Source organism: Epinephelus fuscoguttatus, linkage group LG19 (assembly GCF_011397635.1).
Source record: "Epinephelus fuscoguttatus linkage group LG19, E.fuscoguttatus.final_Chr_v1".
Lineage (NCBI taxonomy): Eukaryota > Metazoa > Chordata > Actinopteri > Perciformes > Serranidae > Epinephelus > Epinephelus fuscoguttatus.
In genome coordinates, this window is record NC_064770.1 from 22,123,280 (window position 1) to 22,148,926 (window position 25,647).

Genomic DNA, 25,647 nt, shown 5'->3' on the forward strand with positions numbered 1-25,647 from the left:
GAACTGTAAAGATCATTTCATTTAGTTTTCTACATAGGAATGAATGAAATGTTGAGAAATGGGCCTGCTGTATATTTTCAAAATATGTTTTCTTACATCCCCGAAAATCAAGAAGGCCTCGCGACCCCATGAAGCTTCACATAGTGGGGGTCAGGACCTTTAGTATGGGAATCAGTGGGCTAGAAACAACATGCTATTCTTGCATGGATTCAATTGCGAGACATTTTAAGGTTAGATTTTAATTTCATTTGTCATGTTCTTACTATTCTAAAGTGACTGTGTGCATCTGCAGAGAGTAAATTATCTTAAATAAAAATAAATAACTTAAAAAAATGGTTGCACTCAACTTCTCTTGTTTTTTAAATTGTTAAATAAAGTTATTCCAAATCAGTTACTCCAACACTTTCTTTTGGTATTTTGGATTATTGTTGTACTTCTTCTTTTTGCCTCCTTGTTAAAAATGTGGGTAAACGTTCCAGGCATGGCTTTAGAAGATTTATGGTCATGTATATGCAGCAGAATACATCTCTTATTTACTAGTAACAAAATCAAAGAGGATCATTTGTCTATTCATAAATTTTATCTTCCCCCAGTAATGATGCATAAGATATTGCAACGTCAACATATCCTAGCTGCATCAGTAAAGAAGGAACATTTATGAATCTTGTCATGTTGGCAAATGTGAAATGTTTTGCTTGTAATGTGATCAAGAGCATCCATTTCATTTTGTTTTTGAATCTGCCAAGGTGCCATTGGAATTTTGTAGGTGCAGATTCAGTGTGGGCCTGCTCATCAGGGCTAATTATAATTAGCTGCATTGATATAAGTGTACGTTATGTTATGTTACAGATATGTTGTATATTAAACAGCTGCCAAAATGAAAACACTTGGCACACAAAGACGTGTTGATGAGAAATATTAGACACTTTGTGAGCAATGTCTTTGTGAAAAATTGAGTGATTTTTGAAAAATATTAGTGCTTTTGTCACATCAGTATTAGAAACTGAGGTTAATATTAATCTATGGCTGGTTTTTTTTTGTGGGATACTTATTATGATGAAATACTTTGCAAATAAATTTACTTTTTTTTTTCACCATTAGAGAAATTAAATCTAGAGAGCTGTGGGCTAATTATTGATTTTTATTTTTATTTTTTTTGGCCCCTTTTTTCACATTTGGAAGTGTTTTATTTATGAGGATGAGATTTATCCAAATGTGAAAAAAATAACTGGTTGTTAGGTACATTTTGTTCTAGGACAAGTTGATTTTTCCCCCCTCTGGCTCTGCAGATTATTCATTCAAAGTTATTCCATTTCTAGCATTATTCTCTTAACCTACACACTGACTGTATCAGCCCTTTGACTAATGTATGAAAGTTGGGTGTAGTGTAGTTAAAAGGTGAGACTGTGCACAGCAGACATGTTTGCTTTTGATGTTCTTTTCTTATTGTCTTTCCATTGTTACGTGGCGGACTGTTAACAAGTTCCTCCACATTCACCGACACAATCACTATGCAAATATTTGCCAAGGGAGCACAGCTCTGCAGCTCTGCAGCTCAGAGTCCGGGTCTTTCTTTAAAGGAGGACATAAATTACGGGCCGACTCACAGGTTCAAAACCAAAACAGTTTTTATTTGGCAAACCCCCGTGTGTGTGTGTGTGTGTGTGTATGTGAGATACAGAATACTGTACAAAGGCACTTTAATGGGGAATTACTGTAAAGCCATTGAGCACAACAGTGAAACTGCAACACGTGCAAAGGTACGAGTACAGTGAAAGAAAGCAAGAGAAAAGTCATGTAGCATTTTTGATTGTCATGTACCTGGACTGAAAGGATTAAGTAAGATAATAAATATATCCATTTCCCCACAACATCACTGAATTCCTGAAACCAAATTATGGCTGAAACATTTGCTGAATTGGAAATTAATAAAACTATTGGTTACCTCAAGAAAGGCACATTGAACTTCCACAGAGGTAGCTGATATAAATCGATGGTTTTGGCTACCTTAAAGCAAAACAGAACACCCTTGAATACTAATCCTAAGTAGTAAGTGTGGCACAGTTGGATTTAAAACAATAAAAGTAACAATCTGAGATCAGATGTTGGCAATTAACTGCCCCAAAGATATTGAGTGTGCTTTTCAGTGCATAAAAGCCATTTTTCAGTGGTTGATTATTTAAAAAAAAAAAAAAAAAAAAAAAAAAAAGGAACAAAAACATGGCGTTACAGTAGTTACAGAAGGAACATTCTCATCGCACCCATTGATTAAATAACATGGGTTTGTTTTGTGGTCGAACAAAATTTGTACTGAACTGTCTCATTCAACTGCTGTGTTTGGATCTGAGAGTGATAAAAAATATTGAACAGTAACATATTCATAAAAAAAATCTGTTTAAATAAGCCAAGCAAATTTCCCCGCTACAAACTAAATCCTAACCTGTGTGCTGACTAATGCTTTGCACTCGTAAGCCAAACAAAAGGGGCACTGAAATCACTATAGTCGGTGTGGTACAAAGACACAATGGCACGGTCATCCTCTCTCTTACCAAGACAATTTTCTTCAAACAAAACAATATCAGTTTTCAGAGTTCACCCGACCTGTGTGGCACTGGAACGACACAGCAAACATCGACCACACGACAATGAAACAAACTAAAAACACATCAGTGCACCCAAATATATGCAAACATGTTCTGCAGGAAATAAATGGGAGTGCAGAGAACAGTCTGAGTTGTAAATGAAATCATTGGCACACGTTTATTTAAAAAAACAAAACAAAACAAAAAAACTCCCCTGTTGGATTCATGTGTGTGAATCTCAGTCCTTCAATAAGCTGGAGGCTGGTACTCTCCCGGCTGCTCCTGGCCGTGGGAGAAAGGCGACTGCTGGTAGCCTGTGGGCCCGCTGCTGTATGGCGCGGGCGGGTATGGAGTATTGTGGTCATTGGCTGGGTCTCTGTACTCCTGGTCAAAGTCACTGACGCCTTGGCGATACCTTCCATACGCAAAGTAGGACAAGAGACCCTGTTGAGAGAAGGCTTAGTAAGTGGAGCTTTAACGCTGGATTCTGGCAAATTTTCAACAAGCTGAGGGGTGTGTTATCATATGATTTTGTTAGTCAGATGCTGGAGGGATAAAAGGCTCACCCAGGTGATAATGGAGAAGAAGGAGAAGGCCACGACAGCGCGGGCAGCATCGCCAGCAACAGCAGCAATGTCACTCGTCTTGGACCACTGATTGGCCAGGACGCAGAAGCAGATGAACCACAGGAATGTCCAGGCAGCTTTCCCACAATGACATTGATTTAAAGCAGAGAAATAAACAGTCAGGATTAAGATGAAATACAATGACAGCACTAACCTCAACCAGGCTGCATTTCCTGTTTCTGGGGCACAGTTCCTATATTCAACTATAAGCAGTCTATAGTGAAACCTGACTCTCACCTGAGAAAACCAAATCTCCTATAACAATGATTTTTCTCTCTTTGGCGTTGCTGATCTGCGGGAAGTAGGCGTCAAGTAAGAGGAAGACAACACAAGCCAAGAAGGCCAGGACTCCGATGGCGACCCCATAGCTGCAAGCGCTGTCATTGTTGTTGAACATGCATTTGGTTTCTTCCTCCTTCGACGGGTTGATGTAGCCTTCTGCTGTGATGCTGGCAAAGACCACAATGGAGAATAACTGCAAAGGAGGGACACGTGGGGTTAATGCCACAGGAAGGGGGGTGAAAAACGCATGTTTCAAGTCAAGCAGCTGCAGGGGCCGCGTGACTCTCATCACATGATTCACATTACAAGAAAGCTTTCACCATGGAAAAAACATAATATTAAAACATCTGTGAAGCCAGTTTAGACAAGTGAAGCTGGAAAAGTTACTGACCTATTTTAACACATTAAATATGGCACAAAAAGAAAGTGGCATCCTCTGTGAGTGATCCACTTTTCACACATGATCAGCAACAATTTAGATCAATGACTCATCTTATCCTCTGGTTCAAGCTTGTCGTGTGTAAGGATTTGCTGCTTCTCTGCATTTTTAAAATGAAATATCTGGGTTTTGGACTGTTGCTCGGACATTACAGGACAGGCAGCTCTTCATTCATATTTCACCGATCCTGGCATCCCTGCACGGTTTAGCCGCTTCCTTTTTAATCTGATCACAAATATTACTGATTATATTTTTGACCTTTTGTTGCCTTACACCCCCCTCACTCCCTGAGATCCTGAATTGCCTTTGCTCTTCCTGTTCTTGAGTCTAGACTCAACACAAAGGTGATATTTGCTGTCAGGACTCATTGAATATGAAATGACTTGCCTGAAGAGATAAGGGCAGCAAACTCTGCATCATCCTTTAAAATCACAGCTATTTAGTAATGTATTTATCATTTCTATTGTTTTAGATTACTGTTTTATTTCCCTGTTGTTTTGAATCTTCTTATTTAAGTGCTTAATGCTCGTGTTTTGAAGATATATATGAATGAAGTCTATTATTTCCATCAAAGAACTGAGCTTTTCCTCTAACAACTTAATCTAATTGACCAATAACGTCTGGCATTTGAAAACTGTGCAGGCAAGTAGAGAGCAACAGATGACGCTGCACAGGTTTAATTTCCTCATCTGACTTTCACACTGTAAACACTTTAGATAAAAAGTAAGACATCTTATACGAGTTTTAACCCACTATTATCTACTTTTCGTAGCATAAAAAAGCACAGAAAGCGCCAAACAAACTTTACAGCATCAGGTGGAAAACTGGCAGTTAACGTCAGTTGGTGACACAGCATTGGTCATGCTAGCTAATGTTAGCATCAACAAGTGCTACACAAAACATATCTAATTTCCATTTAAGTAGCGTTTATGTAAGATTTCAACCTAACACCCACTTCATGTCCACTGTTAGCAGCTCATATAGCTAACACTTAGTATTACTGACTGTTTCGTGTCGGCCCTGGAAGCTCACATCTGTTAGAACAAGCTGTTGATGTGACAGCTGGCTAACTTTGATGCTAACATTTCCGTGGAGTCACTCACCCAGCTCAGGCAGCGCAAAATGGTTTGAGGCTGTTTTATGAAACTGGCAAAGTCGAAAGCACCGCCAGCCAGCGAGGCCCCGTACGCACTGCTCTGCATTTTTTGCTGCCAAAAAATGCCTGTCAGACGACTAAAAGACGAGCTGGAGAAAGTCTTCCTGTCAAAGTTGGGGCAGTTTCGTTTTGTAGCGCAGCTTCCTGAAAACTTTTCAAAGACCGCCCCCGCTCTGATGCGTTCAAGTGCTGCTCGTAAAGCGTGACGTCCGGGTCGAGCGAAAAGTACTATCGTGATATTTTCACTGTTAACCGGAAATATTTAATAAATTTACTTTAAAAAGTTACTTCGCAACTCAAGCAGGACTTTAAGCCGCCAGGTGGACAACGCATGAGGCTACAGGGAATAAAACATTCATGTCCTGGTACATTGCAGGGCTATTTATTTCACAAGTTGTTTAATAATAAATGCCTTGTAAATTCCTGTAATAAATTTGCCTCTTCGAACCTAAATGCAACAGCACAGTAACTGCAACATTCAAGAGTATAAAGCCAGAAAAACATATCAATATTAGATTTTAAAAGCAGATAGGCTTACTATTAACATATGTCAATAGTATTCATATCCACTTAATACCATCAGTTGTAACTCTAATAATAATAATCAGCATAAATATACTTACTGATTTAGGCATGCAGGGCTTAAATCCAGGGCGGAGCACCAAATTCTGGGCCTTATACATAAGTATTGTCAGCCCCCATCCCCTAAATCCATGTCTCTCTCGTACAGCTATTGATTTTTGTTTTCCAAGCACAAATAATACACAATTGATATTAGTGTCTTTGCATAAACATACAATAAAACAGGCTATAATACTATAGTTTGCAGCAGCAGTAGCTCGGTCCACAAGGTTAGGAATAAGTGGAGCGTGGACTGGTAGCTGGAGAGGTGCCTTCTGCCGGCACCGTCGAGGTGACCCTGAGCAAGGCACTAAACCCCCAACTGCTCAGGGCATCTGTCAAAGGCAGTCCTCTTGTTCTGACATCTCTCCATTTAATGCATGTATACTGTTTGTGCATGTGTGTGTATCTCAGGCCTGTGTGTATATGACATTTCTTCTTCCTTCTTCTTCTTCAGCCAATTTTAATTTAGTAATGGCATTAATTACTTAGAAATAATAAAAAAAAGCAAACAAAACCAAACTTTTTATTCCAGGCTTTTTAAGCCTATATCCAATACATTCATGCATGGATCACTGAACAGGCCTACTGGACACAAGCTTTTTCCATGTAAGGGCCCCCTGGCCTGCAAAATGTTACTCAAATAACATGTTTGGTACGAACCAGAAAGAGGCACATGCATGTATTTCCATCCCTCTGTAATTATATTAAGCGTTTTCTTCAGTACTATTTTCTAAAGTAAAGTTATATTTTGATTTATTTCCCTCTGATCCATCTGAAAAAAATGGAACCTCCTGGATTTACAGTCAGTGATCATTTCTAACTGGACTTGTAGTTTCTTCAACATTGCTGCTAGTTTAATAAACTAGTTTGACAAATGTAATGCAGTGTTGCAGTTCGTCATTGTGACCACTGAGGGGCAGTAAATACTAAATCTAATTGCAAACAGCTTCAAGACACGATCATCATCAGATCATACTGACACCTGCAGTAAACTTTTCCGATCAGTATGAAATATCAGATATTCATTTATTCATCATATAATATTTACAACGTCTCTATGGGCTCCAGTACAGGACATGTCAGGGGCACTTAACTGATTGCACTGGTGCTGATCACACTGATGCAGACAGATAACTTTGCACCCAAATGCAAATGAGGCACAGCTGTGTTGCAAGGGAGAGAGTGTGAGAGCGAGAGGAAGTCTGTCTGATGTGTTTTGAAAATTATTCAAGAATAGACTGCTACAATGTGAGAGACAGCCCACATCTCTGTGGTCCACTGTTTGACTGAGGGCGCATGAGCCGCTGGGAGCTGTGTGTTTGCAGTAAAGAGATCATCGAAGACCATGGCTTACAGTGTCAGCATTCATCATGAATCGGACTCTGACTCTGACTTTGAGTAAGTTCTCTTAAAGACTTAATTTGAGATTTCATTTACTTTTCATTGTTTAGTTGTACCTGACCGTCACTTCCTCTGCGTCTTTCTACTCGGTTGGGCTTTAAATCACCATTGATGGTGGGCTAAGTTTCTTTCATCAGATTGTGTTCATACTTTACTTTCTTGATGTTTGTTGAAGCTCCTGTCAAGTGCTCAGAGAGAACATTGTCAGTGTTTGAAGCACATTTGCATGTACTTAACGTTATTTTTTAGGCTTGGAACTGGGAAGCTTTGAGTGACACATGGTGGGAAAAGTGTTTTACACTTCACAAATCTTTGGTGAATCACGATTGGCAAAATGATGTATTTAGGATGCGGCAAGTCTAATTTCCTTGCTGCTGTAAGGAGGGTATTCTCACCAAGGCCTTTGGGTCATCTTTTCCTCTGATGGTAATCACTCTCCCCCAGGTATGTGGGAGAGAGTCAACCACGTCAGGACTCCTTCCAGCTTGTTGGAGAGCCAGCAGCCAGCACCCAGTGGTGTCCTGAAACCCTACAGATGGACGTTTTTAAGGAATGCACAGGAACAAATGCAGTGTTTACTGCAAGTGGCCCCATGAGAGATGAGACCGTAGACAGAAAGCAAATAAACTCTCTACAGAGGCATCATTGGTCGGCTGCTACCCGAAAGGTCCTCTCCTCCATGCCCAGTCGCACTGCTGGTGAGATGAAACCCTCCTCTACTGTCTGTTTGTTGACAACATTCAGTTGACCTATTAAGTTGGCCTTTCCTTGTCCACACAGGGATACATTCTGCTGCAGTAATTCCCAAGCGTGCCAGAGACTCATCTCGCCTACAGCAACACCAGACCTCCTCCCAGGATGCTTCTAACTCCTCTAGACCAACCCATAATGAATTTGTTCAGGCAGAGATGGAAGAAATCAACACTGAAGGTGAACAGAAACCTAATACTGTTGCTTAAAGCCTTACTGCTTTTCAGTGTTGGCTGCAGCCAAGTCGTCTCTGAATGCATCAATAATTTGGCTGAGTGCAGCACAGTGGTGCAGTGGTTAGCATTGTCACCCCACTGCAAGAGGGTTCCTGATTTGAACCCCAAGGTGGGGAAACCCTTCTGTGCGGTGTTTGCATGTTCTCCACGCATCAGCATGGGTTTTCTTTGGGTACTCCGGCTTCCTCCCACAATCCAAAGACATGCAGGCTAGATTAATTGGTGGCTCTAAATTAGCCGTAATGTGAGCGTAAATGGTTGTGTGTCAACTCTATGACAGTCTCGTGACCTGTCCCAGGTCCTACCCCCCTGTGACCCCTAACAGGATAAGCAATTATGGAAAATGAATCAATGAATAATTTTTGATTCACAGAAAACAAGAAGGAGCAGTTGGTGTCCAGCCTCCGAGGCCTCTCAGTGAGTGAGGGAATGCGAAAGCTGCGAGCCATGCCGATCAGCCTGGCAGACAAGATGGAAGTCAGGTACACGTGGCACTGAAAACACTGAATGGCCTGCAAACTATTGCCACTGGCACGATGATAACTCCCTCATCTGTCTTTTATAAGGCGACTTGCTTTCAGTGACGTAGCCGAGAGTTCGCTCATCAGCAGAAATATTCCATGCTACAGTCGTCTTAAGGCATACATTTCGAGGGTGAGTACAAACAGTGGGCTACATAAGACATAAACCATTTTTGTTTGTGTTTATCACTCTTGTTTTTCTTCCCTCAGAGTTGGCGTCACTGCCTGTTCAGCTGCCTCCCCGTCCTCGCTTCCCTCAAGCTGTGGCATTCACCCATGAAGAGACTGAGTGGACGTTTCGGAACCGGGGTGCTTTCCTACTTCCTGTTTCTCCGGACCCTCCTGCTCTTTAACCTCCTTCTCTTTGTCATTAACGGCCTGTTCCTGGTCTTCCCTCAAGCCGTTAACCCTCCTCCTCCTCATCATGACTCTCATTTCAACACTTTCACTGGCCTTGAGCTTCTCACAGGCATGGTAAGATACATCACACAAACAGACTGGTGACAAATTTAAGGATAAACCTGAGTAAATAAGTAGAGGAATGTAAAGAATGCAGATGCTTCCACACAGGCTTACTGCATGGTACAATTAAGCACTTAACATCCAATCATTCTCTGTGCATGGGCGGATCATGAGACAATGGGCCCCTGGGCACAGGTATGCTAAAGGCCCCACCACCTCTCTTTTTGTGAGGTTTTTGGTTATTTTTGTCTCTTTGAAGTAACCTGTACCCAGTAGGCCTGTTCAGTCATCTATCCATGGCTCTGTGGCATGTGTAAAAATGCCGTGACAAGCTAGCAAGAGAAAAAGATCTGTGACTTTGAAAGAGTGTTCATTGTTGGTGCACTGATGGCAGGCTGGCTGCTAGTGTTTCAACAGAAACAGTGACTAAAGTGACAGCTATGGATAACACAGCAGTAAATAGGGTAGGAAACTGTGGTGGACACATCTGATGACTGTCATATATTAGTGTGAAGTGAAAGAAAAAACAGAAGAGCATCACATTCTCAGGTGACCGAGAATAACAATGCAGGACATGCCGTGCAAAAACCCCTCGCTACAAATAATGCACATATGACAGTTTAGTGGTGTGAAAACCAAACCAAGGAAATTGGTCAACAGTGATGTGGGGGGGAAATGATACGGTTTAATGAGTCATCCACCACATTGGTGAAGCGGGCAAGTACATGGGTGGAGTACAGCAAGAGAATGGAACAGGTTTGAATGTTTGACCCCTGTACAGTGAGAGGCTCTGTCAGCTCTGTTATGCTGTGGGGGGTATTTTGCTGGCATGGTTTGGTTCCGCTTGTCTCCTTAGTGGGAGGGGCTGCTAAAAATCAATTAAGTTTTTGTCTGAGTGATCACCTTGATCCTGTGATGAAACATTTCTATCCTGATGGGAGTCATTTCTTTACTACAAACACAACAGATAACAATGGAACAGCAATCAGCTCTGCAAAAAAACCCAACTTGAACAGTTCGAGTAAACATATTCAGCAACGTATAGATCTATCCTGCTGCCGATGAGCTAATGCCACAACTCAAGTATAAATGTAAAAGTTACTGGAGTAACATGGATGTGTATGTGGGAGTGTGTATGTACGAATAGAAAGAATTAATAAGTACTAAACCAAAACCCAAACCCATGCCCAAGTCCTGGATTTTGATGACTCCGGACTGCCACCTTTACCAAAAGGTTGGCTGGCCACATTTGGCTGTGAGGCGGGAACAGCATTGGTATTTGTGGGATGAAGGGTTGAGGGTCGAATAGATGAGGGATGAAGCGTTGAGGGATGAAGGGATGAGGGTCAAGGGCCAGATGGATGAAAGGTTAGGGATGACAGGGTAAGGATCAAGGGATGTCGAGTGAGGAATGAGGGTATGAGGGTTGAGGGATGAAGGGATGGAAGACTGAGGGTTGAGGGATGAAGGCTGGGTTTCTGGGTAGCTGGCGAGCATGGTGATGAACGTGTTGAGTCAAAGGCAGGAACACAGGAGGGATCCCGGGAGTGAGACTGAGTGGGGGGAGTTGTCTCTTCGTGAGCTCGGCTTCGGATAGAGCCCCAACTGGTTCCTGTATGCAGAAAGGAGCAGAGAAAAAGATGTAAGAGTAGCAAGATAGGATTGGATGGGTGGGATGTGAGAAATGTGTCGAAGGGAAAGAGAATGCATCAGGTGTGTTTAAATACTATTGGGCGGAAATGGGATGTGTTCGAGGCTTTGTTCCCTAATCAAGTCTTTGTCTCTGACAGGGCTACTTCTCTCAGAGTGTGATGTTTTACGGCTACTACACCAACACCGTCCTCAAAACGTGTCGAGCTGCTGACTCCACCACTGACTCACCTGATCTGCCAGTGTGTGATGCCGATAAGCCCCACATAGTGCCATACAGCATACCTGCAGCCTATTTCTTTACCATCACCATCACTGCCTTCTTCATCTGCATTATCCTGGTGTACAGGTTGGACAATAAGTGAACTACTTATGCATTCATTTAATTTTACTCCTCTTCATCAGGTGTATTTCATGGTTATATCGTTCTCCTGCAGCATGTCCAAGTCCTTCGGGAGAAGTTTTCAAGTCCTTAAGTCCAACGGGAATCTGGCTGTAAAGGTTTTCTGCTGCTGGGACTTTAAAGTCAGCAAGAAGACATCTGTGAGACTGCAGTCTGAAAAAATCAGCACTCAGCTCAAAGTACGCAGCAATGTTAAATTTGCAAAACTCATTTTCAATGTAGATACAAACTTAGTTTAGAGGCCGAGATGATGATTCTACATTTCAGATGGAAACATCAGTGTGAACCAATCAAAACATACAGGGATCCTACATATTTGCCATTTTTCACACACATGTGCGAAAAGTTAGCCGTTCCACTGTCATAACATCTCTGCCCAAGGAGGAAGTCAACCTTCCAGAGTTACAATTTTACCTAAACATATTATTTAATGTTTGTTATCTCCATATTTCTAGCATTTTATAAATAAGAACTGAAAATGAGTTGAAAAAAAGTTACATATAATTTAATTTTCACAGCATCAGCGCAGCCTTGTTTATTCACTGTCACTATGGAAACCAAGATGAATGCAGTTTCCTTACGCAGAAAAGAGTTTGTATAGTTGCAAATTCTGGGTACTTTTGTCTTTCACATTTCAAACTAATTTGATTGCAGATGTCCGGATTTGGTTCACTTATAAGGCACTTGGAGCAGAGCTGTTTTGCAGGCTGTGACGTACAGGCGTTGAGGCAGCTCTGTGTAGTAGTGTGTGTTCAGTTGCACGCCATACTTCTTGCCTTGCTTTTGATAACATCAAGCTCGCTCTGGCCCTCACTGTCTCACACAGTGGTGAACATCTTGGCTGTGGTGGCTGCCTGCTCCAAACACTATGAAAAACACTCTGCTTGTGTGGTCAATTTATTTTTAGAAATTCTCAGTTCTATATTTTATAAAGCAGAATAGGAGAAACAGTATAAAGCATTTTAAATCCCCTGCTCTAAATATAATCAATAGCAGTGCTTATCGCAGCTCCAGCTCATTGTGAAGATCATTTAATGCTTCTGGCTTGACCTTACAAACTTTTCCAACAGGAGCTGCTGTCTGAGATGATCAGCGGAGAAGATAAAAAGAGCTGCATGCAGCGACTCGGCCACCTTATGGTGCACCTGGTGGCGTGGACTATATGCCTGGCCAACATCTTCCTGGGCGCCATAGGAGTCCACTACCTGTCAGAGGTTAGAGGAAACACCTACTGCTGTGCAGCCAGACATGACAGATTTCATGCACACTGAGCAGCTATAGGGCCTGTGTGACATTTCTCAAGACTACAACAAAAATAGCTCTGATCAAGAAGCACCTCCCCACCCCAGTTAATTTACTTCTCCTTTTTCTTTCCTGGTAGAAGTTCAACACATCATTTTTTTGTCTCTTGGTGTCTTACAAAACTGCAATGTGTGAGAATCACAAAACTGATCCTAAATGAGATACTGGAGGAGGAGTGTGTTTAACATTGTGTTTCGCAAACTTCTCCCCTCTTTGGAGAAATCCCACAACCCCACCTGACATGCCAACTTTTATCAGCTGGTAAAAATACTGAGGGGACCAAATTAAGATGCTAGGTTGTATTTCCCTGACACAAACATGCATATTTCATATGATTTCCTGTTGTGCAAATAAACATGCATGTTAAACTTTGCCCACAAAGATACTAAACACACAAGAGCCTTGTGCTATTGTCAGTGATGTTGAGAGCAAGATAGGCTTCTTCCTTATTTTAAATCAGATGTGTCAGCCAGTGATGGCTTGATCACCACTCTTTTACTCACTTTCTAAGACCTGATATTTTGCTTTCTGATTAAGCCTTGATAACCTGAATCGGAGCTCTCGTGTCTTTGTCATGTCCAAATGAATCATATTCATAGAGCTTTTCCACAGCAAACATTTGGAAAAGCAGGTGTGGAAGTAATAGCATTTATGATCATGAGGTGTTAGGCTCCAGCCCTCACTCACTGTCATTTGTCCGTCCCTTCACAGGCTGTCATTGAGCAGAAGCCTTTCAAAGAAACTGAGCTGCTGCTCTTGTCTGCAGTGGTGTCTGGCATTAACCTGTTACTCCCCGGCCTCTTCAACCTGTGTGCCTGGATAGAGAAACATGACTCACCCAGTGTTCGTGTCTATGTCTCCATCTTCAGGTGAGAAGAAGAACTGTGGCATCACATAGAAGCATACAGTATATAGGAAATCTAGACGTGTTAAAGCGTAGGGCAAACATAATTCACTATAATACTAATAATAATAATTTAGTTAATAATTTGTTTAATAACAATTAGGGGAGTATAAGCACTGACTGCTTCACGTGAAAATAGATATAATGAACATAAAACAGAACAGATTCATAAAATCCTAGAGCTGTTAACCTATTCATAAAATCAAGTAAAATTTTAAGAGTTTTAAAAGAAGTTGCAGCAGTGTGAACTCAATTCAGTTCAATTCAATTCAGCTTTATTTAAAGTGTAAAATCACCATAAACATGGTCTCGAAACACTTTACAGTTCACATAGACAAAAATACATTAGAAAAATACAAATTACAAATAAAAAAAAAATTAAAAAAAAAAATACAATTTACAAATAAGCACAATTATTTGCAAAAACAATTAAAATAAAATAAAAAAGTGCTATCAAGTTGTGCCATATGCTTGGGAAAATAAATAGGTTTTTAGTTTCGATTTAAAAATATCAATGGATTCAGCATCCCTTACTGATTGGGGGAGCCGGTTCCAGAGAAGTGGGGCACGGTGGGAAAATGCTCTACCACCTGCTGATTTTTTGTGAACTTTGGGGACTGTGAGGTAGTTACCATTTTGTGAGTGGAGAGCACGTGTTGGAACGTATGGAGTGATTAGTTCAGATAAGTATGGGGGTGCTAGGCCATGTAGAGATTTGTAGGTGAGTAAAAGCAGCTTGAAGTCTGATCTGGACTGGATCGGGAGCCAGTGGAGAGTGATTAAAGCTGGGGTTATATGATCATATTTCCTGGTTTTGGTTAGTATCCTGGCTGCTGCATTTTGAACAAGTTGTAATTTGTTTGTGCTGCACTGCGGTAGGCCAGAGAGGAGGATATTGCAGTAATCTAGTCTAGATGAAACAAAGGCGTGAACTAAGATTTCAGCATCTGAGGTATTTAACAGGGGAAGGATCTTTGAGATGTTGCGTAGATGGAAAAATGCTATCTGAGTGATTTGCCTGGTGTGAGCATTGAAAGACAGAGATGAATCAAGAGTCACACCAAGGTTTTTAACTGTTGAGTTTGGGGTGACAACACAGTTGTCGATGTTTAGACTAAGGTCAGTGAGGAGTGGTAGTTGGGTGCTCAGGCCTATGATTAGTAGTTCGGTTTTGTTGGCATTCAGTCGTAAAAATTTTTGTGACATCCAGTGAGTAACAGCAGATAAGCAGGATTCAAGATTTGTAAGTTGGGATTGATTGTCGGGTGTAAGTGGAATGTAAATTTGCGTGTCATTGGCATAACAATGGTGGTTAATGCCAAATCTACGAAATATGTCACCAAGAGGCAGTAAGTATATACAAAAAAGTAAGGGACCCATAAGGGGTGCCGTTTGTAAAGTGTCTCACGCTGAAAATAACAACAACATTTTGCCACATTTAGCTTCAAACAATGTTTAAAAAAGTATTGTAAATTTTTTAACGTCACCTTTTACCACATTTACAGCAATATTTGTTAACTTAGAAATATATTAAATAGTTAAATCTAAATATTAAATGTGGCACCTAAATGTTAAATGTTAAATCTAAATATTAAATCTAAATCTAAATATTAAATCTAAATGCTAAATCTAAATCTAAATATAAATGTTAAATCTAAATATTAAATATAAATATAAATGTTAAATCTAAATATTAAATCTAAATGTTAAATCTAAATGCTAAATATAAATCTAAATGTTAAATCTAAATGCTAAATATAAATGTTAAATCTAAATATTAAATCTAAATCTAAATCTAAATATTAAATCTAAATGCTAAATATAAATCTAAATGTTAAATGTTAAATCTAAATGTTCTGGGTGAAACAAAATATTTAGCTAATATGCAAATTCACACTGCCGGTCACCGGAAGTACCAAAATAAAAGCTCGAGATGGTCAGACTGTGTTTATAGAATCAAATAACATATTAAAACCAACTTATCGGGGGAAATGAACACTTGAACATACATTAGCGTGATAATAACTACCTAAAATAACAAGAAACATGTTTGGAGAAATTTTATTTGACGTGTACTTTGAGTTGTTAGTGTCCCTTCGGAGGGATTAACAATCTAAGCTAAGCTAACAACCGTTATCTCTTAGCCCTGTTAGCAGTGTCTATAATGACTCATTAACTCTTAAACGGTCCGTGGAAAAAAATATTTTTTTCCAGCGGATGTCTTAGTTACAACATGATTGAGCTAGCAAAGCAGTTTTGTATTGCGATGTGTGGTATTTATTCAGTTTTGGGAAATCACGATGTCTAGAAAGCATCAGTGGCTGCAGCAGCAGCAAAGCTATCAGGACATCATCTGTTAAAAGCCTCCCGTTGTTGGATACGACATGAAACTACTCCAGTTAGCTCAATCATGTTGTAACTAAGACATCCGCTGGAAAAAAATATTTTTTTTCACGGACCATTTAGAGTTAATGAGTCATTACAGACACCGCTAACGGGGCTAACAGCTAACCCCGCTAATCTACGATAACCATGTTATTAATTTCAGAACATGATAGTAATGTTTGTTCAATCATTGTGTTTATAGACTTCACAAACACCAGATTAGTCTAAACGGTGATATAGTGACGTGAAAAATGTGAGATATGCATATATATATATATATGTAGCTAAACTCCGCTGGTTTTCTACCCGGAAGTATTTGTAAACAACAAGGTGATTCCCTCCGAAGGGACACTAACAACTCAAAGTACACATCAAATAAAATTTCTCCAAACATGTTTCTTGTTATTTTAGGTAGTTATTATCATGCTAATGTATGTTCAAGTGTCCATTTCCCCCGATAAGGTTTTAATTCATTATTTGATTCTATAAACACAGTCTGACCATCTCGAGCTTTTATTTTGGTACTTCCGGTGACCGGCAGTGTAAATTTGCATATTAGCTAAATATTTAGTTTCACCCAGAATATTTAGATTTAACATTTAACATTTAGATTTATATTTAGCATTTAGATTTAGATTTAGATTTAATATTTAGATTTAATATTTAGATTTAACATTTATATTTATATTCATATTTAGCATTTAGATTTAACATTTAGATTTATATTTATATTTAGCATTTAGATTTAACATTTAGATTTAGATTTAGATTTAATATTTAGATGTAACATTTATATTTAGATTTATATTTAATATTTAGATTTAACATTTAGATTTAGATTTAACATTTAGATTTAGATTTATATTTAGCAGTTAGATTTATATTTAATATTTAGATTTAACATTTAACATTTAGATTTAACATTAAGATTTAGATTTAGATTTAATATTTAGATTTAACTATTTAATATATTTCTAAGTTAACAAATATTGCTGTAAATGTGGTAAAAGGTACTTTTTTAAACATTGTTTGAAGCTAAATGTGGCAAAATGTTGATGTTATTTTCAGCGTGAGACACTTTACAAACGGCACCCCATAGACCCAAGACAGGTCCCTGCGGTACGCCAAACTGCACTAACGAAGTCGAAAAAGAAAGTTTCTGACCTGTATCAGGAAAGTCAGAGCTAGTTAAAGGCTGACGTGAACAGATATGTTTTTAACTTTCTTTTAAAAATATTTATCGAGCTAGCTTCCCTGATATCTATAGGTACTGTAGTGTGTTCCATAGCTTTGGGGTGTAATTGACAAAGGCTGCATCCCCGATCTTCTTCTGGCTGTTGCTGGGAACCTCCAATAAACCAGCAGCAGATGATCATAGTGTTCTTGGAGGCAAATAGTTAACAAGGGAGTTAGCGATGTAGCTCCATCCTAGCCCATGTAGGGCTTTGTAAACAAGGAGGAGGACCTTAAAATCAATTCTAAATGTAACAGGAAGCCAGTTCAGAGCAGCTAAGACTGGCCTGATGATAAGGTTTTTCGGGAGGCCAGTAAAAAGTGCATTTTAGTAGTCGAGGCGGCTTGAAATAAAAGCGTAAATCAATTTTTTAGAAATGGTCGCACCTTAGCTATGTTTCTGAGGTGGAAAAATTAGGTTTGATGCACAATGCACGATGTGAGTGGTGTGATTAAGTGGCAGCCTCAAAGGTTGAAAAACGAAGCCAGCACCAAGTGCCCAAAACTGCAGTCTCTTGAATGGCCCATTGAGGTTGGCTCCAGCCTCCAGCCAGTCAGTCCCCATTGACAGCCATGTTTAAAAAGCCCATCTTTACATCAGAAATAAACATGTTCACAGCCTGGTAAGAAAAAAAGGTTTTGGTCTCTGTGGCTTATTTCAACATTCACGACAACTGTACAGGTGGTGAATTTTTATTTAACTCACCTGTTTAAATTTTATTAAGGTTTGAAGTTATGCATGATTAACAGCGGGCAGCTTGAGTGACTGACAGTCTCCCCAGAGTCACAGAGTCACCCCTCACTAATACAGCTCCACCCTCTCGTCCAAATATGGTCACTTCTGGCTCCAAAAACTAAGATGGCATTGGCCGAAATTCTGAACTCAAAGCTTCAAAACGGGACTCCACAAAGCAATGGCCGACATCACAGCAGCTACGTCCATTATTTTATACAGTCTAATGTCACAACATACCACTATTGACAATAACCGTGTTGCCTGAAAATAAATTATTGATATCATATTGATAACACACATATGATAATACTGTGTAAATAATCAAGTGCCTCGTAAATAATTTCTTGCGTTGTCTCCCTCTTCCAGTGCCATCTGGTTGCCTTTTCATTATATCCATTCAGTGTAACAGTTCTTTTTGTACGTGTTTGTACAGTTATGGTTACAGACACTCTCTTCACCTCCCTACAGGCGTATTTTTAGTTTAATTCATTGCCAACAAAAAAGACAAAATGCACAATAAACAAAGTTAAAGATGAATTTGATTGATAGCTTATTCATTTTTTCAGATTTTCTATACATAGCACGATAACATCTTTATTATGAACTCTTTTGGTCACGATAATCATGTAGTGAAAATCTGGTTTTGTACCAGTCCTAACGTACTTTCGTTTTTTCTCCCATTTTTTCACCAGTTTAAGTTAAAGATATCAACATTTATACATTTCTCTCTTAAATTTTGGTCACAAATTTGTTAGAATCCATGTTAGTTAGTAAGCACTTCTCCTTTTCCAAGATAATCCATCCACCTGACAGGTGTGGCATATCGACATGCTACAACACAGGTGTGCCAGGGATGGTCAGAACGGCCGCTCTATAATGTGCAGGTTTATCTCACAACACACTGTCACAGATGTCATTTCACTGCCAGAAGACGTCTCCAATGTTGTTTCCATGAATTTAGCAGTACACCCACGAACCAGCTGGACACGTTTTAAGACTCATGAAAAATACACAATATATCTTTGATATGTGTTTTTCAGTCATCAGTTCAATTACCTTATTGAAAATTATTTAAATTATATCTACTAATACTCCCACAGTGAACTGCTGGACACAAGATGTATCTGGCTTCACTGAAAAGTCTGTTCTCAAGTCTGTTGTCAGGAGGAGGTTTCAAGTTTCCACATTACACTCATGTCATTTTCATTATGAAGCATGACTGGCTCCCAAAATAGTTGGAATGAAAACAACCTTCTAGTTTGAAAAACCCAAGAGAGCCATCATCCACTACATTTTTGGGTGGAGGGGGACTTGTGAAGCTGTGTGGCATTCTGGTGGCATTTCTAATCAATTTTCCCCTTTTTCTTTAAAATATTACTTTTTATCATAAATATAAAATCTCCTCCTTATTTCCTCAGGAACCTGCTGTTGAAGGTCAGCATTGTTGGAGTGCTGTGTTTCCGTTGGCTCGGGAGAATTGCTGTGGAACCAGAAAGTCGTGGTCTGCAGGTTACAAGAATCCTTACATTTACACCTTCTCTTGACTATAGTTTTGGAGCAACACTTAATTGTGTGATGTTGATCATTCCTAAAATGCGCAGACATGCCTCCTGATTTTGTGTTTGCTGCTATTGATCCCTACTGAATTAATGTGTACATTAATGTTTCTGTGGTCCTCAGTGTTGGGAGAGCTTTGTGGGGCAAGAGCTGTATCGCCTGCTCCTGATGGACTTTGTCTTCACTGTGCTTTACACTTTTTTGGGAGAGTTCCTGTGGAGGCAAGTTGGCGTTTTATAACCACGAATCATGTGACTTGATTCTGTTATTTGCTGTTAATAAAATCACTCAGTTAAATTAAGCATCTTCCCTCATAGGCTCTTCTCCAAGAAAGTGCTGAGAAGGAACAGGATGCCAGTGTTTGACATTGCTCGTAATGTGCTGGAACTCATATACGGACAAACCCTTACTTGGTAATGACATAATATTACATCACATCCTTAAAATCAATCACATATTCAACCAAAAAAAAGTGGATTAAACATTAATGGTGTTCAGTTCTTCCCAGGCTCGGGGTGCTGTTTGCTCCACTACTTCCTGCCGTCCAGATCATAAAGCTGTTTGTGCTATTTTACATGAAGAAGGTCGGTACAGAAGGCGTCACACAATGTGTTTATACTCTGAGGTGCACGACAAACTTCACATTCCTCCTCTGGTTTCTCCCACAGAGCAGCCTAATGCTCAACTGTCAGGCGTCCAGAAAGCCTTGGAGGGCCAGTCAGATGACGACACTGTTCATCTGTCTTTTGTGCTTCCCCTCGTTTCTCGGTGCTGCCGTGTCTGTCACTTACACAATTTGGACGTGAGTACGACAAACAACATCCCCTGTTTTATTTACCATGATGCTAACAAGCAGTTTCCCCACCGAACGGCACGCGAGAATTTCACAACCTTAGACATGCAATGCTTTTTAAAAACATGTTTCGGACACAATAATAGTCTGTCATTGTGCGCCAAGCAAATTACCACTGTACGTGTACATGTGTGTTAAAATAGGACAATGACCATGACGTTAAAGAGTACACTATCCAGTTTTAGTTTCAGGGAGTCCTACAAGTTTCACCAGACACTAATCTTACCTTTAAAGTGAACATTTATATTGCAAATTAGTTGACTGAGCTCCTCCAGACTGAAGATGGAGGTTTTGATCCACATCTGCTGCTGCTTTGTTTTTTACTTCTCTCCTTTACCCTTTACTATTTTCATGACTTAAAAACAGTGCAAAACACAGGCATTTTCCCAGTATTGGCAGTGTTTGCCTCCAGTTGCCTGCCCTCCATCTAGACAACACAGTGATGTAGGCGATGATGTCATATGCAAAGAAGCTATTCATATGTTAGAATAATGTTTGCTTGAAACTATATCGCCAAGCTTTAACAGGAAATTACTCTTTTAAAAAGCAACTGTATATTTCAGACCCATTTTTAAAGGAGTAGTTTGACATTTTGGAAATATGCTTATTTGCCTGTGGATATTCTCATTTATCCAGGTCATAGTTATCTCAAGGCAGTTGAATCGAACGCAACTGGACTTAGTTTTGTCTTAGAAGACGTTTCACCTCTTATCCAAGAGGCTTCATCAGTTCATGCTTGTCTGACTAGGCTGGAACTAGTCTGACAAACTGGTGTGGAAACCCAGGTATTTAACCTCTGAGGAGGCCTTCACAAGGTCACTGATGTCACTGATCTGTTCACATTATGAGAAATATAGATTTATCCCAGCTAACATCAATGTCTTTGGAAATCTTTAAATCCAATGTGCTTGAATTTGAAAAGGTGTTACTCTCCAAACACTTCCAAACTGCACTGTATCTTCAAAAATCCATCTGATCTGTATGATGCCCGCAGGATTAAACCCTCGTCAGGATGCGGCCCTTTCAGGAATCTCACCACAATGTTTCAGTCAGGACAGCTGTGGGCACGGGAGCTGGAGAACGCCCACCCGATCCTGTCATGGCTCAGCTGGGCCTACAACTCTCTGGTGGAGAACCCACTGTTCTTATTCCTCGCCAGTGGAGTCCTCCTGTGAGTGGTGACGTTATGATGTTATTATTTCATAACTGCTATCAATATGATTTTCTATTTCGTGCTGCTAGCAGAGTACAAATTTCTCCAAGGAGAGAACTTAACATTAAGATGCACCATAGGGTCACTTTTGACTGTCTTGTGGTGGGAATGCTGTTTGCTCTCTTGAAACATTTGTGAGTACAAATTCAGTACCTGAATACTGCTCTGTAAATTTAAATTTGATGCATTATGCTTTCTGTTTTTTTCAGAATGGTGATATATTTTCAGACTCAAGTTGTTGATGGCCAAAGGAGAATCATCAGCCGGTTAGAAAAGCAAGTTGAAAATGTACGCATTTTTCTAAACAAGGCGAAGAGTCTATATACTAGTGGATCTATGCACTTACGCTAAATGCTAATGTCAGCATGCTTATAATAACGATGCTAACATGCTGATGCGTATGGGGTGTAATGTTTGAAATGTCTACCATCTTTAGCATGCTAGCATTTGCTTTTTGCTGTTAAACACAATTTACAGCTCAGATGGAAATGTGATTAGTTCTGCAGGTATTTTAGCAATAATCTTAATTCATAAAATGCTTTTCAAAACAGAGTCATGTCAATAATTAAAACAGACAAGACATGAAAACAACACCTTTTTAAAAGAATGGATAAAACACTTCAGTGTATAAAAACTGAGGAAATAAAAGACAGGTTAAATGAAGTCAAAACTCAAGTAAAATCAGCAAATGCTCTCAGGTAAAAGGATCTTTTAAGAAGGGACTTAAAAGAGATCACTGACTCAGACGACCTGATTACCTCGGGCAGACCGCTCCAGAGCCTCGGGGCCCTGTCGCTCTGTCCGCTTTCATTTTCAGCTTGACCTCTGGAACAAACACCTCTGCTCAAGGGCCTCAAAGTACATCCTGGTGTGCATGACACTAAGAGTCAGAGATATTGCTGTGAGAAAGACTATGAAGAGCCTTAAAAGTAATCAGTAAAATCCTAAAATCTAAAACATACTGGGAGCCTGTGTAAAGAGGCTAAAACATGAGCGATGTGATCATGTCTCGTGATTTTGGTTAAAAGCCTGACAGCTGAATTCTGTACAGTCTGAAGTCGATTCATAGATTTTTGATTCAAGCAAGCAAAGAGGCTGTTGCAGTTGTGAAGAGAAGAAGGCATGTAAAATTGTCTCAGTGTCGGTGTTAAAAGTTAAGATGATCGTACTTTTGAAATATTACTAAGAACATGGAAACATGATTCCACAAGCTTTGTGATATGCTGCTCAAAACTTAAATTGCTGTCAAACCAGACTCCCAAGATTTCTTGCAACAGGTTTGATGTAATCCAATAGGGGACCAGTCAAAGGCAGAATTTGTTGTGTAACATGCTGGGGTCCGATGACAACAGTTTCTGTTATGACCAAGTATAGCTGAAGAGAATTTTTTGACATCCAGGTTTCAACATCAGTAAAGCAGTCACTGAGTGAACGCATCATTCCAGGGTCTGTGGATCTAACGGGCAGGTACATCTGTGTGTCATCAGCATAAAAATGAAGAGAGGCACCATGTCTCTGAATAATGAGGAGAGGACAGAGGAGGACAGGGGGGAGTCACTGATTTCTGACCAAAGTCAGTGGTAATCCATATAAGGCCCGTTTCCACCACAGGAAATTCGGGGTAATTTTACGGGGCCGGGGCCGTTGGGGCGTGTCTCCACCACAGGAACCACCCCCGAACGACAGAGTTCCGGAACTTTTACAGGGGCTAAACAAGTCCCTGCCTCGGAGTAGGTATTCAGAATAGCCCCAGGAAACTCTTGGCTGGGGCTTGGGGTTTACTTGGTGCTGATTGGATATACTCAAGGCGGGATGTGACGTTTTGTAATTAATAACATGGTTATCGTAGATTAGCTGGGCTAAACTTTAGCTGTTAGCAGTGTCTGTAATAACTCAATAAACGGTCCGTGAAAAAATATTTTTTCCAGCGGATATCTTAGTTACAACATGATTGAGCTAGCAAAGCAGTTTTGTGTTGCTATGTGTGGTATTTATTCAGTTTTGGGAAATCACGATGTCTAGAAAGCATCAGCTGACAGGGACAGCTAACAACAGCAGCAAAGCTAACATCAGGACGTGATCTGTTAAAAGCCTCCCGTTGTCGGATACGACATGAAACTACTCCAGTTAGCTCAATCATGTTGTAACTAAGACATCCGCTGGAAAAAAATTTTTTCACAGACCGTGACAGGAGTTATTCCAGACACCACGAACGGCTAATGGCATCCCTACGCCCCTATGTCACCCCGGTCAAAATGGTCGCGCAACGATTACGTCACATACAGAGCCTGGTAACTTTACAGGAACCTTCCTCCTACTCCGCTCTCTCAGTGGAGACACAGCGGTTGAGAGGGCCGAGCGAGAGGACGTTCCTGTAGTAGTTCCTGCCCCCCAAATAGTACCAGGAACTTCTTTAGTGGAAACGGGCCTATAGACTGAGATATTTCAATAGATATGTGAAAACGGTGACTTATGGTGGCGCCAGAGGAAAAATCAGGAGATGGTCATGTCATGGAAAAACACAAATATCAAAATCACCAAAACAGTGACTGGATACTGTGAATGTTTTTACCAAATTTCATGGAAATCCATCAAATAGTTGTTTAAATATTTATCAGCATGTCTAAAAATCGTTGACACCGTATGTTGATATTGATCTTAATTAATTTTTTCTGGTTGTTGTATACAGGAGGGTAAAGACAAAAAGTTCCTCATCGCCAGTTTGCAAGCCATTTACGAACAAAGTGGTCTGGTTTCCCCTCATAGATGAGGTGAGTAGTCTCAATACATCTTAATCTCTGTCTTAACGAATTCACCTACAATCTGAAAAGGCATTTGTGTGAACGCTGTCCTCCATATAATAATGTGTTTCCCCTCAGTCTGTGGCTGAACAACAGAGCAATGGAGACATAATCTCATCAGCGACGAGAATCTTCACTGTGATAGATGGTTCAACGCCATCAGGAAATCAGGACAATTGTCCACAAAACACAATGAGAAGAAAACAACAAGCAAAACCAGAAACAGTAAAGTGTGACATCAAACATATTCCATAATGTGTGAGCTCTTAATGTGCTGGCTGTTAGCTTCATAATGGAGCGGTGAACATTTATTTATACATAGAGCTCCTGTTGTATGTCAGGATGTGTATTTCTTTATGTGTAGTTATTTTTCATATTCTGTGAAGTTTATGAGTTATTATCTTGAACATGCTGTATGAAAATAAATTAGTTTGAACACATCTAGTGTTCCACTGGAATTATTTAACCAGATAAAAATCCATTGAGATAAATTTTTCCTTTTCAAAGAAGGTAGCAAAGTTACATGTCAAGTACATGTTGTTTACATGCCTAGAATAAAATGCAAAACAATACATCACATAGTATAGAGGACAACATGATCACCACTTATCAAAAGAAGAAAGAAGATAATGTACAACACATTCAGACGAGAAAGCACAAAGACATGACAATACTGTTATGCGTACACATGCTTCCTCCACAGTGGAGACGGTGCAAGAGCTTCACTGATTACGGTCACATATCGTACACCCATGTAACCTCCTCCATTATATGTAGCCTTGACTCAGTCTACCTTGCATCTCTACGTTTTATTACAAACACAAAGTCGCTTACTCATCACTGCATTCTCACTTACCCATGACGTAAACTCTGTCTATGGGTGTGTCTATGTCTCTCTTCCACGTTTTTCTCCTCACTGACTTGGTCAATCCATGTGAAATTTGGCACAGTGGTAGAGGGTCATGGGAGGATGCAAATGAAGCAATATTTACATTAATTTGCCAAAGGGGGGCGCTATAGCAACCGATTGGAATTGCAAACTTTGAATGGGCATATTTCATGCCCCGTATGTCGTAGAGACATGCAACTTTGCACAGAGATGCCTCTCCTCATGAGGAACAAATTTGCCTCAAGAACCCTTAACTTCCGGTTATATAGATTTTCCGCCATTTTTAATTTTTTGAAAAACACTTAAAATCGATCTCTCCCTAGGTAGTTTGACCGATCTGCATGAAACTCAGTGAACATAATCTAGGGACCAATATCTAAAGTTCCCTCTTGGCAAAAGTTGGAAAACTTACTTAAACTGAGCTTCTATAAGGCAATGAATATTGCGGAGGGCATGGCTCATCACATAAAGGTGTATAACATCTCAAGGGTTTCACCCATCACCACGCAACTTTGTAGGCATATGACCACACATAATCTGAGGGGACCCCTCCATTATTGACCCCATCAAACAAAATGGGGGCGCTAGAGAGCTAATTTCTTATCTAGGCCTAACTGCCATATCGATTTTTACTAAACTTGG

At 40.0% G+C, this 25,647-nt stretch overlaps 2 protein-coding genes across 5 annotated transcripts; one reads left to right on the forward strand and one right to left on the reverse strand.

Moving 5' to 3' along the window:
* Positions 1 to 1,610: 1,610 nt before the first annotated feature.
* Positions 1,611 to 5,236, reverse strand: syngr2a (synaptogyrin 2a). The gene is made up of 4 exons (XM_049561930.1): positions 5,033 to 5,236; positions 3,446 to 3,683; positions 3,149 to 3,285; positions 1,611 to 3,026 (listed from the first exon to the last, which is right to left on the reverse strand). The coding sequence occupies exons 1-4, from the start codon at positions 5,129 to 5,131 to the stop codon at positions 2,829 to 2,831; spliced, it is 672 nt and encodes a 223-aa protein (XP_049417887.1). The 5' UTR covers positions 5,132 to 5,236; the 3' UTR covers positions 1,611 to 2,828.
* A 1,637-nt stretch (positions 5,237 to 6,873) lies between these two features.
* LOC125880046 (transmembrane channel-like protein 6) lies at positions 6,874 to 24,547 on the forward strand. 4 transcript variants are annotated; one of them, XM_049562275.1, is made up of 19 exons: positions 6,874 to 7,107; positions 7,555 to 7,808; positions 7,891 to 8,040; positions 8,470 to 8,578; positions 8,663 to 8,750; positions 8,828 to 9,091; positions 10,870 to 11,078; positions 11,167 to 11,311; positions 12,203 to 12,346; positions 13,146 to 13,303; positions 19,111 to 19,201; positions 19,373 to 19,470; positions 19,567 to 19,662; positions 19,758 to 19,833; positions 19,918 to 20,051; positions 21,097 to 21,273; positions 21,525 to 21,603; positions 24,005 to 24,086; positions 24,195 to 24,547. In XM_049562275.1, the coding sequence occupies exons 1-18, from the start codon at positions 7,055 to 7,057 to the stop codon at positions 24,083 to 24,085; spliced, it is 2,406 nt and encodes an 801-aa protein (XP_049418232.1). In that variant the 5' UTR covers positions 6,874 to 7,054; the 3' UTR covers position 24,086; positions 24,195 to 24,547. The 4 variants fall into 4 exon arrangements, with proteins under 4 accessions (XP_049418232.1, XP_049418233.1, XP_049418234.1 ...); XM_049562276.1 differs by lacking the exons at positions 21,525 to 21,603; positions 24,005 to 24,086; positions 24,195 to 24,547 and having other exon boundaries at positions 19,748 to 19,833; positions 21,097 to 21,236; XM_049562277.1 differs by lacking the exons at positions 21,525 to 21,603; positions 24,005 to 24,086; positions 24,195 to 24,547 and having other exon boundaries at positions 19,923 to 20,051; positions 21,097 to 21,236.
* Positions 24,548 to 25,647: the final 1,100 nt, after the last annotated feature.

Coding starts and splice junctions, on each gene's coding strand:
- LOC125880046 (XM_049562275.1), top strand. CDS start 7,055: ATGGCTTACAGTGTCAGCATTCATCATGAATCGGACTCTGACTCTGAC. Junction 19,471..19,566: donor TTGGGAGAGTTCCTGTGGAG/GCAAGTTGGCGT, acceptor CTTCCCTCATAG/GCTCTTCTCCAAGAAAGTGC. Junction 19,834..19,917: donor TGCTATTTTACATGAAGAAG/GTCGGTACAGAA, acceptor TTTCTCCCACAG/AGCAGCCTAATGCTCAACTG.
- syngr2a (XM_049561930.1), bottom strand. CDS start 5,131: ATGCAGAGCAGTGCGTACGGGGCCTCGCTGGCTGGCGGTGCTTTCGAC. Junction 3,684..5,032: donor TTTTGCGCTGCCTGAGCTGG/GTGAGTGACTCC, acceptor CCTCCTTTGCAG/TTATTCTCCATTGTGGTCTT. Junction 3,286..3,445: donor AGGAGATTTGGTTTTCTCAG/GTGAGAGTCAGG, acceptor ATTGTGGGAAAG/CTGCCTGGACATTCCTGTGG.